Source organism: Lithobates pipiens, unplaced genomic scaffold (assembly GCF_037356315.1).
Source record: "Lithobates pipiens isolate NorthernLeopardFrog02 unplaced genomic scaffold, aLitPip1_a1.2 Scaffold_16, whole genome shotgun sequence".
Lineage (NCBI taxonomy): Eukaryota > Metazoa > Chordata > Amphibia > Anura > Ranidae > Lithobates > Lithobates pipiens.
In genome coordinates, this window is record NW_027507748.1 from 303,343,560 (window position 1) to 303,358,666 (window position 15,107).

At 42.9% G+C, this 15,107-nt stretch overlaps 1 protein-coding gene across 2 annotated transcripts in view; it reads right to left on the bottom strand.

The window, feature by feature from the left end:
- The window catches only part of PHTF1 (putative homeodomain transcription factor 1), a 214,143-nt gene that overhangs the window by 125,189 nt on the left and 73,847 nt on the right, over positions 1-15,107 (bottom strand). For both annotated transcript variants that reach the window (XM_077481561.1, XM_077481560.1), the window contains exons 6-7: positions 5,639-5,795; positions 3,213-3,314 (exon numbers count right to left, since the gene is read on the bottom strand). In XM_077481561.1, coding sequence (XP_077337687.1) covers positions 3,213-3,314; positions 5,639-5,795 — 259 coding nt within the window. The remainder of the gene's footprint in view (positions 1-3,212; positions 3,315-5,638; positions 5,796-15,107) is intronic.

Consider the following 15,107-nt stretch of genomic DNA (forward strand, 5'->3'; position numbering starts at 1 on the left):
GAGTCGTAGAGCGGGCGAAGAGATCGGGCACCCCACTTCTACTTCTGTCCGCTGATGCGGAAAAAGCTTTCGACAGGGTGGATTGGGGGTTTCTCCAGGAAACATTACGGTCCTTCGGTATGCCCGAATCGATAATGGCTTGGATAGCCGCTATATACTCTAGTCCCACTGCCACGGTTCGGGTTAACGGGATAGATTCGGAGTCTTTTGTGATCTCCAACGGGACCAGGCAGGGGTGCCCACTTTCCCCCCTTATTTTCGTCCTCTCTCTGGAACCATTTCTTAGACACATACAGGACAACCCTAATGTAAGCGGGGTTCAGTCGGATCACTATCATCACAAGGTGGCTGCATATGCGGACGACCTCCTATTCTTTATCACAAAACCTATAACGTCTCTGCCCTCACTGCTACAGGAATTAAAAAGATACGGCACCTTATCCAAGTTTAAAGTCAATCTTCAGAAGTCGGAGGCTCTGAATGTATCTATATCAGACCGCACTTTGGCAGGTCTACGACCGTTGTTCCCATTTAAGTGGGCCACCCGGTCTATACAGTATTTGGGCACCAGAATACCGGCAAACTCCAAGGACATTTTTTCCCTGAATTTCCAGCCACTTTTGGCGACGCTAACAGCGGACCTTAAAAGATGGGACCCTCTAGCTCTATCGTGGTTCGGGCGCTGTAACGTGCTAAAGAGGAACGCAATGCCACGACTTCTATACCTCTTACAGGCATTACCTATTAAAATACCCCAGTCATTCTTTCGTGCGGTTTGCTCAATTTTTACCAAGTTCCTTTGGCGCGGCAAACATCCGCGGATTGGTAGGACACTGTTATTACGCCCAAAACTGAGGGGCGGTATTGGATTCTCGGACCCTGCCTTATACTACACAGCGACGCACATGACGCGCGTGGTTGACTGGTGTCGACATGGTAAACTGAAGCTTTGGGTCCAGTTGGAACAGGAAATGGCACGGGCCCCTCTGGCTGGCCTGCCCTGGGCGGGGGGGCAGTTGGAGTCGTGTGTGACTACTCACCCGTTAATTTGCCCCTCGCTTGCTGAGATGGAGCGTTTTTTTTCGCCTATCCAATCTGACTAATTTTCCTTCTCCAATGACCCCTATTGTGGGGCACCCTGGATTCCCTCCTGGCCTGGGTGATCGGGCCTTTGCCGGGCAAGCCTCGAAGGGGCTTCGGAGAGCAGCTCTGTTTATGGGACCAATGGGCTGGATTCCCATGGGTGCCATAATGCGAGAACAAGTTCCAGTGGCACTGAATAGCTGGAGAGCTCGACAGCTGGTCCACTTCCTCGGATCTTTACCTAATTATTCGCTCTTCTCTAGACAACTCTATCCTTTCGAGGACCTATGTCTAGAAGCCGGCCCAATTCGCGGGTCCCTCTCTAGATCCTACAAATTCCTGACGGAAGCACATTCCTCCACGGATCCTCCCTTCCTGGCTAAATGGGAAAGGGATCTACAAACTAAATTCTCTGAAAAGCAGAAGGACAGAATACTTTTTTTCGCCCATAAATCGTCGCTTTGTAGCAAATACCAGGAGATATCATATAAGCTGATCACACGCTGGTATCGCACACCGGTGGTGCTAGCCAAAATTTTCCCCGGTCAATCTGACCGCTGTTGGCGCAGTGCGCAACAGGCTGGCACCATTCTTCACATTTTTTGGGACTGCCCTCAACTACAAACCTTCTGGCAACCGGTCCTGAGACTTATCCACAGGTTTACAGACATTTCCCTAGACAACGATCCCGCAGCAGTTCTTCTTAATCTAACTCCCATGTCGAGCAAGCGTTATCATAAGTCTTTACTTAAACATCTCCTCAATGCAGCCAGGGCCTGCATCCCCAGTCAGTGGAAGCAACAATCTGCTCCAACGGTGACCCAGTGGTTCGCAAGGGTGAACGACATTGAACGTATGGAGGACCTGACTGCCACAATGAGGGACAAAACGGAGGAGCATGGGAACAGATGGTTCTATTGGACCCAGTTTCGTTTTTCTGCGGAATACCTTAACGGGATCTAGTACGCTCGTGATGAATATCGGAGATTGCTGCCCCAGAGTTTGTCCAGCTTTGCGCTAGTGGGCCGGGGGGGTTTCTTGCTCCCTGAGAGGGGATCCGGCCCTACCCACTCTGCCCCCCACTACCCCCTTTCCTCTTCCTATCATTTCTTGCCATTTCAGCCCCCGCTTTGCTCTCTCCCCCTTTCCCGCTTTTCAACCCTACTTTTTCTTCCTTAACTTAATAAACGAAAAATACGGTATGTCCCGACCCCAGTTGACTGTTGCACGATACTCTTCCCCTATCTACAGTTGTCCTGGTCTTTCGAGGGTTACAGAGCTGAAATCTATGACCTTTTGAGCAAATGGGGATCCTCAGGAGATGATGCCTTAATCCCATTTCCAATAGCCCACACAACTGCCTAGGTATCCTTCCCCTCGATTTTCTTACTGTTGGCTCTGTTTCTTACTGTTGGATCTGTTTTCCACACACTACGATTGTTGGTATGTAACCATATGTATCATACATCCTGTGAAGTTACCTCTGTATTGTCTGTCACATACTACTAAATAAAAAAAAAAAAAAAAAAAAAAAGAAGTACTTGAGATGAGAGAGAAACTACATATTAGATAAAGGGAATCATTTATGAATATATGAAAAATGTTTTTCCCATAGTGGCTAATCATAAATAAGCTGTTATTCTGTAATTTGTTGATGTGTGCAAGCCAGTTTTACATATCAACCATATTACTGTCTCAAAATCATGGTTGCTATTAGTAAGAATTCTTCCCTAAGCAATGACCCATCATTTTATACCAAGGATACGCAATTAGCGGACCTCCAGCTGTTGCAGAACTGCAAGTCCCATGAGGCATAACAAGACTCTGACAGCCACAAGCATGACACCCAGAGGCAGAGGCATGATGGGACTTGTAGTTTTGCAACAGCTGGAGTTCCGCTAATTGCATATCCCTGCTCTATACCTACCTTGCAAAATATGTGCTGTACTTAGAATTTTCTGTTTGTATTATCTTGTTTATTCAATAAAAAGTTTATGAAACAAACAAAAACAAAAAAATTCTTCCATGCTACAAACATTAAACTTTACAAAGCTGGTTATAATAGTAATTTTTTGAAAGTAAACCTACAAATGTCTATGCAAATAACATGCAAACCACAGCACACTCACCTATCAGACAGTAGGGGCTTCAGTGGATCACTGGAAGATGGTGTCTTAAATGGCCTAGTAAATTCTTTTTTGTCATCCGTGTTTGGACTTTTCTGAAACCGTCTGCAGAAATGTATATTCAATAATCACAGCTAGATCTAAGATCAGATGAACAAAATGATCAAAACTGGAGCAGCCGAAGACTGGAACAGATGTGCATAGCAACCAATCAGCTTCCAGCTTTCTTTTTCAAAGTTTACCTGGACAAGCTGAAGTTAGAAGGTAATTGTTTGCCATGAACAGCTTCTCCAGATTCTGTCTGCGTCCCTCCTTGTGTACTTTTGAATTTCAGCATTTACGTAGTCATTATGGGAAGTAAAAGTCATGCAATACACTCTTGACTCTAGTGTAACATAGGAGTTTATTTACTAAAGCTAGACAGTGCATAATTAGTCACAATTCTGAAGAGAAACCAAGCAGCTTATAGGTTTTAGTTCTAAAGCGTAATTAAACAAGCTGAGGTTATAAGCTGATTGGTTTCTCTGCAGAATTGTGTTGCGATTGGTTTCTCTGCAGAATTTCCCTCTCTAGCTTTAGTAATTAAACCACATAGTGACTCTTCCAGAATTCTGATTCACTAGGGATTCTGTCAGGACCCATATTCACTAAGACGTAACCAAAAACTTAGGGTGTATTCAGCAGAAGCACACCAGTTGGTGTATCTTACTATGGCATATCAACTGTTCATAGTCAGTTTAAATATTTACTCTATTTTCAAAGTAAGATTTTAAAAACTGTCCCCCCTCACTGCAAAGGGTTAAATGTTTTTTTTTTGTATGGCGGAAACATAAAAAGCAGGTATAATTAAAGTGACAAAGATTATTTTTTATAATTCAATTCAAGTATGTATTCTCAATTCAAAAAGTACCTTCTATTCCTCTTATGCTGCATACACACAACCAAACTTTCTGGCAGAATAAGTCCGGCGGAATCATTCCGTCGGATAGTCCGATCGTGTGTGGGATAGTCCGATCGTTTTTCTTTAAAAAATTCAGACGGACCTAGAAATAGAACATGTTTTAAATCTGTCCAACTGACTCAATTCCTATCGGGAAAACCGTTCGTCTGTATGATGGTCCGACGGGCCAAATACGACGCAAGGGCAGTGATTGGCTACTGGCTATTGATCTTCCTTTTCTAGTCCCTCTGTACGTCATCACGCTCAAAACGAACAGAATTTCTAACAGACTTTAGTCCGTTCGTGTGTGGACAAGCTAATTCCTTCGAAAGTCCATAGTAACTCAGCCAAAAGTCCGTCAGGAAGACAGTCGGACCTTTTCTGCCATAAAGTCCAGTCTTGTGTACGCGGCATTAGCCTCTTTCAAAATCCTGTTTTTTTCTGATGTGATACAACTTCCTGGTGGAGGGTGACTACATTCACTCTCCATGTTACCACTGTAGCCACCCTTTCTTTCTCATTCCTGTGATGGACTAGAGGCTATGGGCGAGATTTGTAGAGTGAATAGAGCAGTACGCATGACAACTAACGTGCACGGCTCATTCCAAACAAAAGGAAGGCGGAAAAGAAGAGGTTTTAGGAACTCTTGAAGGATGTTACAGGGAAGCAGAAAAACACAGTACGAAATAATGAAAAGTGGATTACATTAACTATTGGATTGGATTTCATTAACTAGTAGATCATTTCTGGAGAATAAGGATATTTGGAGAATATTTTGAAGAATAAGGATAAAGATTGTATATCTTGTTTCTGTGGCAGCCTGCACTCTTCTCCACTCTCCAATGCTCCAGGATTTAGGTAGCTCATTGGTGTCCTCACAATGCAAGACTGTTGGTAGAAATATCTATAATTATGGTACCTGGCAGTTGAGCCTGTTAAAATAAGTATGGCCAAAGGTTCTTTGGTCATTCTTATCTTGTGGGTCAAAAGACTGCACTTACTTTTTCTCTACTTTGACCCAGAATTACAGGGTATAGCACGCTGATGTCAGAGCCGTCCCAAGCTCTGGTTGGATCCCGAACATATTGTCAGGCTCCCCCCAGCTACATGATTAAAAGCTAGCTCATAAGCTGCGCCCATCCTCTCTTTTGCCTGGTGCTCCAGTGAGCACTGAAGGGGCAGAGTGGAGAGCCAGGACTGACAGCTCTCTGGTCTGGGCAGACAGAGAGCGGAGTGATCAGTGGTTATGTGAGCACTAAGTTGTCAGTCTTATAGCTACCATGAGACAGCTGCAGCATCTCACTGATGCTGAAGCATAGAGGTGAGTCGTTTGTGTAGTTTATTTTTTTGCAGCTCCAAACTTCTTCTTTAAACTCGCCTACACCCATTGATTACATGGAACACAGGATAGAGGTATGCTAATTATTTAATCATTCTATGATGCACAAAAAAACAAACCGATCAGTCACCAATGGAAATAAGTTGGTACCTCTGTCTTTTTCCTCTGCTTGATCCAGATACTCTACTGCTCTTTGTAGATACAATCTGACAATGAACCGTTCCAAGAAGCAGCATAAGGCACATTGGTCCAGCTTGCTCACTCACACTTGCCACAGGCACAAAGCAATACAGTACTATCGAGATCACTATAAAATAATAAAGGGTAAAATCAGATATGCTAAAATATTTTAAAAAACACACTTGAAAACATTACTTCGGTTATCTTTTTTTTTTTTTTTTTTTTTTGGCAGCATATGAAGTCTGAAAAAAAGAAGCAATTATATCTCAGCCCACAAGAGACAACAACAGCCAAGAGTGTGGGATGTACTGTAATGTTGAAAACTGGAAAAAAAGATGTCAACCACCCACAGCATGCAAGTATTAAAAATATTATGTTTATGTGTAATATAATACTCAAAGGGGACCACAGGCAATACAAAACGTGTAATAAATATGTAAACTTCAAAGCCTTTTTACCTTTGTGTTGTAGATCCGTGATTTGAAATACAAAACTACCTTCTTGTTTTGTAAATTGTGATATCTCAGCATTGAGGCTAGGTTCAAACCACATGAGGCGGGTCTGCGTTGGGTGGCTATTCCAGTCAAATCCCACTGCATTGGCAGGGCAAAATACCTTTCCACACTGTGTGTCATGATGCACTGAAGCAAGAATACTGCATGCTGTACTTTTTGCCCACGCAGTGTGAGGCAACCCACTGCCTTGCACAGTGTGTCCTGCAATTGAACTTTTTGACATGTCTGTGTGGCAGTTCATGCGCATTGATTGCATGCCTAGTCTGTGAAATGCAAAAACATGTGGGTGTCCATTTATAAAAAAATGGCTGTAGGAATGTCTTAAATTGTTTGGACACCCATTACAAATATTCCCTTGCCTCACCATACATTTATTTCCTATGATTGTCAGCTCTGCTAGTGGCCATAATGCACTGTTTTTCCTGAAATGCCTCAATTGGGAAAATACTGCATTATGGCTCCTAGATGGAGGGACGATTATAGCAAATAAACGTATTGGGCACATTATGGTGACTATTTGTGAAAGATGCACACCACTTTTTTTTTTATAAACAGACCCCGAGGTGTGTACACTTAAAGTGTTACTAAACCCAGTAATATTCTGCCTGCTAATCATTGTGTCTTATTCTCCAAAGCTTCATTAGATGGCCATGTACACAGAGACACTGTACCAAGCTGATCTGAGCTGCTGGGTATCATGTGATCTCTATGGTTGGTCAACACAGCGATCACATGCTACTGTTTACAGTGCTGATCCCTCCCCCTCGTCTTACAAAAGGGGAAGGATAGAGATTGTAGTACTTGTGGATGAGGAAAAAGAATAATTTGATCATCAGCAGGTTGCAGTGTTTTACATAAAAATGCAGACAATGCACCACACATAAGTTAAAATAATGAAAATTTGTATTGTACCTTATAATTTGATATTTAACATGTGCAGTGCAGTAGGCATTTATATGTGTCTAAAATGTAAATATGATGTGTGTGTGTAATGTGTGCTTTCATTTTTTTTTTTATGTCACAGCTCATACAAGATGTAACAGTTGTCAATCAGCAGTTAATTGGTGGTGAGCACTGGCACACTGAAACTCTAAGTGCCTGTGTTGATTACATTTTGTTTGTATCAAAACTACTTCTCTCCCCATAGAAGTCACAGAGAATATAAAAGCATGTTGCTACAGCTTAAACAAAGGTCAAATGCAGGTCAGAAGGGGGTTAACTGCAGGTCAAATGCACCTTTGAATGAACTATGAATTACCTCTGCAACATCTCAGACTGATCTCAAATGCAGGCTGAATGCACCCGAAAGTAATCTCCATTTGCTTATCAACAGAGGTCCTAAACATAGAATAGCTAAGGTCATAGTGCTTCTTGGTATTTCAATTCAGAAGGGATAGTAGACTTCTGCTCTCCCACCGAAAAGGTGTGCTCCTGGAGGTCCCAGGCTCAAAAGAAAGCAAATTGACCCACAGGAATTGGAAAAGCAAGAGGGAGGAGAGGGTTTCGATCTGAACTTCCAGCCACCCAAATGACTTCTACAGAAAAACAGCAAAACTTTTCACTGCCAGACCAATTTTTTGGCCTGAAAACTATATAAACCAACATTATATATTTTCTAAAAGTAGAGGCCCTGCAGAATTAATCAATGGTAGTTGAAAATTTTCACACACACAAATCCTATAGATTTTGTAAAATATAAAAGATGAGATTGTGACCATTACAAATATGTTAACCCTTAAAAAGTATGTGCAGCCACACAATTGCAATAAAATAAGGCACCCAGATTTTATAAAGAAATAAAAATAAAAACCTTTAGGATTAATTGTAAATGAATGAACTAGAACTATTCCACTCGCTCCGACACTTGTGGTTATATATCATATTTGTTCTGCAATCGTTTTTCTGCATGTGGGGGTGGGGATCTTTTACATATTTTTTGTTTTTTTTTTAATTACACTTTGCTCTTTTTAAAAAAAAATTAAGAAGTTTTATTATTTTATTTCACAAATGCCCCCTGTGGAACTGAATTGGGTGGGAATAGGTCCTCTTTATGATTGTGGGAGAAATAGGGGGTCATTTACGAAAGGAAAAACTGCAAGTGAAAAGTGCACTTGAAATTGCACTAAAAGTGCACTTGGAAGTGCAGTTGCTGTAGATCCGAGGGGGACACACGCAAGGAAAATAAAAAACAGCATTTTAGCTTGCACATGATTGGATGATAAAATCAGCAGAGGTTCCCCTCATTTCAGATCTACCCCTCATATTTACAGCGACTGCACTTCCAAGTGCACTTTCAGTGCAATTTCAAGTGCACTTTGCACTTGTAGTGCAAAGTGGATTTGCCTTTCGTAAATAACCCCCATAGACTGCACTTGACCAGCTGTTTATCTAGTTATACTGTTCAGGATCTTAAAGCTCAGAACCCAAAAGTAGTCAGAACTGAGCTGTCATGAGTCTGCACAGGAGATGACCAGATATATGTAGCTACTAGTGCTGCGCTTCTTCACTGGTCTAAAGTTTCGATTTGATTACGATTATCATGTCAACGATTTTATTCAAATAGATTCACAATGCATCGCAATTACTGCCCATGGTTTTCATCAAAAACCCATAAGTGCAGCCTCACTAGTGCCTATCAAATGCAGCCTCACTGTGCCCATCAAATTCAGTCTCACCAGTGCCCATCAAATGCAGCCTCACTGTGTCTGTAAATAAATGCAGCCCCACTGTGCCTGTCAATAAATGCAGCCCCACTGTGCCTGTCAATAAATGCAGCCTTACTGTGCCCATCAATCAGACTCACTGTGCCCATCAATGCAGACTCACTGTGCCCATCAATCAGCCTCACTGTGCCCATCAATCAGCCTCACTGTGCCCATCAATCAGCCTCACTGTGCCTATCGATGCAAAGTCACTGTGCCCATCAATCAACTTCACTGTACCCATCAATCAGCCTCACTGTGCCCATCAATGCAGAGTCACTGTGCCCATCAATCAACTTCACTGTACCCATCAATCAGCCTCACTGTGCCTATCAATGCAAAGTCATTGTGCTCCTCAATCAGCCTCACTGTGCCCATCAATGCAGAGTCAATGTGCCCATAAATCAGCCCCACTGTGCCCATCAATGCACAGTCACTGTACCCATCAATCAGCCTCGCTGTGCCCATCAATCAGCCTCACTGTGCCCATCAATGCGGAGTCACTATGCCCTCCATCAATGCAGAGTCACTGTGCCCATCATCAATCAGCCTCACTGTGCCCATAAATTAGGCTCACTGTGCCAAATCAATGCAGACTTACCTGTGCCTGGATGGATCAAACACAGCGGGCATCTCCCACTGTGTCACAGAGCTTCGATTTGAATATCCCAGCATGCCAGTCCTCCTCTCCTTCCTCCTCCAGTGGTCACGTTGTAACAGAGTCCCGCCTCCTAGACCGGGTCCTGTGATAGACGGAACACTATTGGACATATAGTGACGCTGGGTGGCTGGGGATGATGTCTGCAGGAGGTGGGAAAAGAGAAGAGGCATGGCTCCATTCAGAGAGAGGCAGGGCACAGCACATGGCCTGGATGATGTCATCACCCAACAATCGATTATGCCAGTCGCAGAAGGAAGAGGCTTCTTTCTGGGACGACAGCCATGCAGACCAATTTGATGCAGTGTTACAGTGTATGGTCTGAGCACTGACAGGCTCATCCCCCACCCCTTCAACCTCTGCAACAGTGCTGGCAGCACTCATACATCTATTTCCCAAAGACAACCCTCTGGATATGATGCTGAGCATGTGCACTCAACTTCTTTGGTCGACCATGGCGAGGCCTGTTCCGAGTGGAACCTGTCCTGTTAAACCGCTGTATGGTCTTGGCCACCGTGCTGTAGCTATGTTTCAGGGTCTTGGCAATCTTCTTATAGCCTAGGCCAGTGATGGCGAACCTCTTTGAGCCCGAGTGCCCAAACCGCAACGCAAAACCAACTTATTTCTTTCAAAGTGCCAACACAGAATTAAACCTGCCAGCGGATCTGTACAGAGGATGGGACTGATCATCCCTCTGAATAAATCCTAAGGGACCAAAAACCTACAATTCTAGCAGATTCGCTCAGAATGCAGGAATCAGCAATGCGTTGTGCTCATAATGCACTGACCTACCTGACCATTACACTCACCTACCTGACACATGCATTCACCTACCTTACCATTGCACTGACCTGCCTGACCATTGCACTCACCTGCCTGACCATTACACTCACCTCCCTGACACATGAACTCACCTACCTGACCATTACACTCACCTACCTGACACATGCACTCACCTACCTGACCATTGAACTCACCTACCTGACAATTACACTCACCTGACACATGCACTCACCAACCTGACCATTGCACTCACCTACCTGACAATTACACTCACCTACCTGACCACTGTACTCACCTACCTGACACATGCACTTACCTACCTGACATATGCATTCACCTACCTGATGCATACATTCACCTACCTGACCATTACAATCACCTACCTGACACATACATTCGCCTACCTGACACATGCACTCACCTACCTGACCATTACACTAACCTACCTGGCACATGCATTCACCTACCTGACCATTGCACTCACCTGTCTGACCATTATACTCACCTCCCTGACACATGCACTCACCTACCTGATCATTACCCTCACCTCCCTGACACATGCACTTACCTACCTGACCATTGCACTCACCTACCCGACACATACATTCACCTACCTGACACATGCACTCACCTACCTGACACATGCATTCGCCTACCTGACCCATTGCACTCACCTGCCTGACCATTACACTCACCTCCCTGACACATACATTCACCTACCCGACACATGCACTCACCTACCTGACACATGCACTCACCTACCTGACACATGCACTCACCGAATTAACACCTTTATTTTGCAAAATTGAGTAAAATCTGTAACTGTACAGAGCAAAATGTTAGCATTGTCGTGAGTTGGTTTGTATTATTTTTTTGTAGATTGTTACATACCGTTAAACAAGCAATAAACTTTAACAGTGAAAGGCTTACTTTAGAAATGTTTAGATGCAGGGAAATAATGGATCCACTCCACATTGATCTTACCTGTCTCCAGTCTCTCCGGCAGCTCATTCCCGCCCACAAGTCTCCTCTGATCCCAGCCGCATGTTCTCTCCCAGCTGATTTGTTTGATGGTGGGTGCGGTGTGGATGAGACAGCCTCTATGATTGGATTAGCATGCGCACGTCACCTCTGGGCACTTATTCTTTGTCACGCCCACTCGCCTACAGAACTGTGGGAGATGTAGTTTGCGGTGCGGACGATTATGCTTTCACTGTGTGCTTTTCTCATTTAATGGCTCTCCTTTCATGGCGTGCCCACAGAGAGGGCTCGGCGTGCTGGCAGCGGCATGCGTGCCATGGGTTCGCCATCACTGGCCTAGGCCATCTTTATGTAGAGCAGGGCTCGACAAAACCCGGGCGCCAGGTCGCATTGGCGACTAGAAATAGCGACCTCGCGCCTGGGGCAGCACAGCTGGGGGTATCCTGTGTCTGTGGACCCCCCCAGCGTGATCACGTCGGGCCGTTCCGCCGGCGGCCGAAAATTTAGGCCGCGGCTTTGAGGCCTTCTGCGGTCCTATGATTCCTTATGGAATCTGGCGCCCTCTTGTGGTCGCCGTTGGTATGACAAACCAGCAATGTTAATGAAGATTCCTCTGCTTGTATTATATTACCTGCCTCTTCTTCCCTTTATTTAGAACCCCCTAAACATTATATATATTTTTTATTCTAACACCCTAGAGAATAAAATGGTGGTTGTTGCAATACTGTCTGTCACACCGTATTTGTGCAGCGGACTTACAAGCGCACTTTTGTTGGGAAAAATAATTTAGTTAATAAAAAAAATAAGACAACAGTAAAGTTAGCCCAATTATTTTTTATATTGTGAAAGATAATGTTACACCGAGTAAATTGATACCCAACATGTCACGCTTCAAAATTGCACCCGCTCATGGAATGGCGACAAACTTTTACCCTTTAAAATCTGCATAGGCGACGTTTAAAAAAATTCTACAGGTTGCACGTTTTGAGTTACACAGGAGGTCTGGGGCTAGAATTATTGCTCTCGCTCTACCGATCACGGCAATACCTCACATGTGTGGTTCGAACACCGATTTTATATGCGGGCAGGACAGAGCACGTTTAAAAATTTATTATTTTTTCTGCTTTATTTTAACTTTTTTTTTTTTCCACTGTTCTTTTAAAAAAAATGTTGTGTCAGTTTTATTCTTATTACAAGGGATGTAAAAATCCCTTGTAACAGAAAAAGCATGACAGGTCCTCTTAAATATGAGATCTGGGGTCAGAGAGACCTCGGATCTCATATTTACACTAAAATGCAATTGAAAAAAAAAATTGTCATTTGAAAAAAATAAATAAAATGTCCCTCTAAGAGCTATGGGCAATGACTTGGAGACGGGGGGGGGGGGGGGGGGGCGACGGCGGCGCTGCTATCTTCCCCTCACTCGTCTCCATGTCAGGCCAGGGACAGGTCCGGATCGTCGTCACGGACCTGGCTCCTAACTTTTTAAGCTGGCTCCTAGATTCCAAGCAAATTTGTCAACCCCTGATGTAGAGCAATGATTTTTTTTTCAGATTCTCAGAGTTCTTTGCCATGAGGTGTCACATTGAACTTCCAGAGACCAGTATGAGAGAGGGAGAGCAATAACACCAAATTTAACGCACCTGCTCCCCATTCCCACCTGAGACCTTGTAACACTAACGTGTTACATGACACCGTGGGAGGGAAAATGGCTAATTGGGCCCAATTTGGACATTTTCACTTAGGGGTGTACTCGCTTTTGTTGCCAGCAATTTAGACATTAATGGCTGTGTGTTGAGTTATTTTGAGGGAACAGCAAATTTACATTGTTATACAAGCTGTACACTCACTACTTTACACTGTAGCAAAGTATAGTTTCTTCATGAAAAGATATAATAAAATATTTACAAAATATGAGGGGTGTACTCACTTTTATGAGATGCTGTATAATGAAGTAAATTTATTAACGACATGCAATAAGAAATGCACACACCAGCCATGGGGAATAAATTATATACTGCAAGGAGAAACCAACCCCTTTGCCAGGACAGCCTATCCTCCTGACCCATTTGCCAGCTAACTCTTCTGCTACAAAGCCATGCTGTTCTCATAGAAGCAGTATGTGGTTTAGCATTGACCTAAAATATGCAAGGCCTTGCCTGGAAAAGACTTTCAGTATTGATGGTGCCTTACTAGATGTACAAGCTGACTTTCCATAGGAACTAATGCACCCCCATACCATCAGAGATGCAGGCTTTTGAACTGAGCATAAGCCAGGAAGCTCCCTTTACCCTTTCATTCTGGAGGACACAATGCCCATGGTTGTCAAAAAGAACACAAAACTGTTTTCCATTTTGGAACAGACCATTTTAAATGAGCTTTGGCCCAGAGAAGATGGTAGCATTTCTGGATCATATTCAGATATGGCTTCTTCTTTGCATGATAGAGCTTTACCTTGCATTTTTGGATAGCAAGGATAGAACTGTGTTTACAGATGGTGTTTTTTGGAAGTATTCCTGAGCCCATGCAGTGATGTCCATCACAAGATCATGCCTGTTCACGGGCATCTATTATTGCGTTTGGCCTTGTGCACAGAGATTTCGCCAGATTCTTGGAATCTTTTGATGATAGTATGTACTGTAGATATATTTAAAGTCTTTGCAATTTTAGGTTGAGGAATGTTATTTTGAAATTGTTTGACAATTTTTAGATGCAGCTTTTCACAGATTGGTAGGCCATTTTTAATTCTGAGACACTTTTGACTCTCTAAGATGCTCTTTTTTTACCAAATCATGTCACTGATCTGTTGCCAATTAACCTAGCTGCAAAATGGTGTTTCAGCTCTTCCTTGTTAGTACACTTCCTCTGCCAGCTTTTTGTTGCCCTGTCCAAACTTTGTTGAAATGTGTTGCTGTCATCAATTTCAAAATGACCCTTTTTTTCTTAAAATGGTACATTTTCTCAATTTAAACCTTTGAAATATTTTCTATTGATAATAAAATATTGGTTCATGAGATTTTCCAAACATTGCATTCTGTTTTTATATAGATTTTACATAGCACCCAAGCTTTTTTGGAATTGAGGTTGTATTAATAAACCCTCTCTTGGAAATTTCAATGCAATACAAGACAGAAACAATACATGATAAAGCTTAATTGAGTAGCACACTGCCAAAATATCTAAATTATTTTCTTGTATTAGTTATTTCATAGAGGGTCCCACTGAGAATGGACGTGAACTTTGATGTCTTCCAATGGGGACACGTATTGTGAAGAAAATTGCATAAGAGAAGATTTTCATTACTTTGGAGAGATCTCCTTTACTTAATTTAATGTCTCAGCACAGAAAGTAATGAAAAATCTGCTTAATATGACACAGACAGCAAAAAAAAAAAAAGTTGGCTTTAGTTATGTTTTATGTCTTGTTTTCCTTCCATTGTCTAAAACATGGCTTAACCAATAGAAAGGTTAAGCCATGGAGAGTAAGGAGAGTTCCTACTGTGGTCTCCCTGACTCATTTGGTAAATTTTGGTTCTCCTGTTCCTTTTATGTCCTTAAGGCTTCATGTACACGGGACGTTGTTCAACCTCTCCTGAATGTTTTAGCTTGTAAGCTAGAAACCAGCGTATAAAAACATCCGTTTAGCCATGTTTACATGCTGCGTTTAGTTGCATTTAGCCACGTTTACGTCTAGAAGCTTTTGAAAAAACGTTTTTTTTAATCAAAATAGCCAAAAATGAAAAAATGCCTGTTAACGAAACACGACTAAATGCGAGTTACCACGTTTAGCCACGTTTGAAA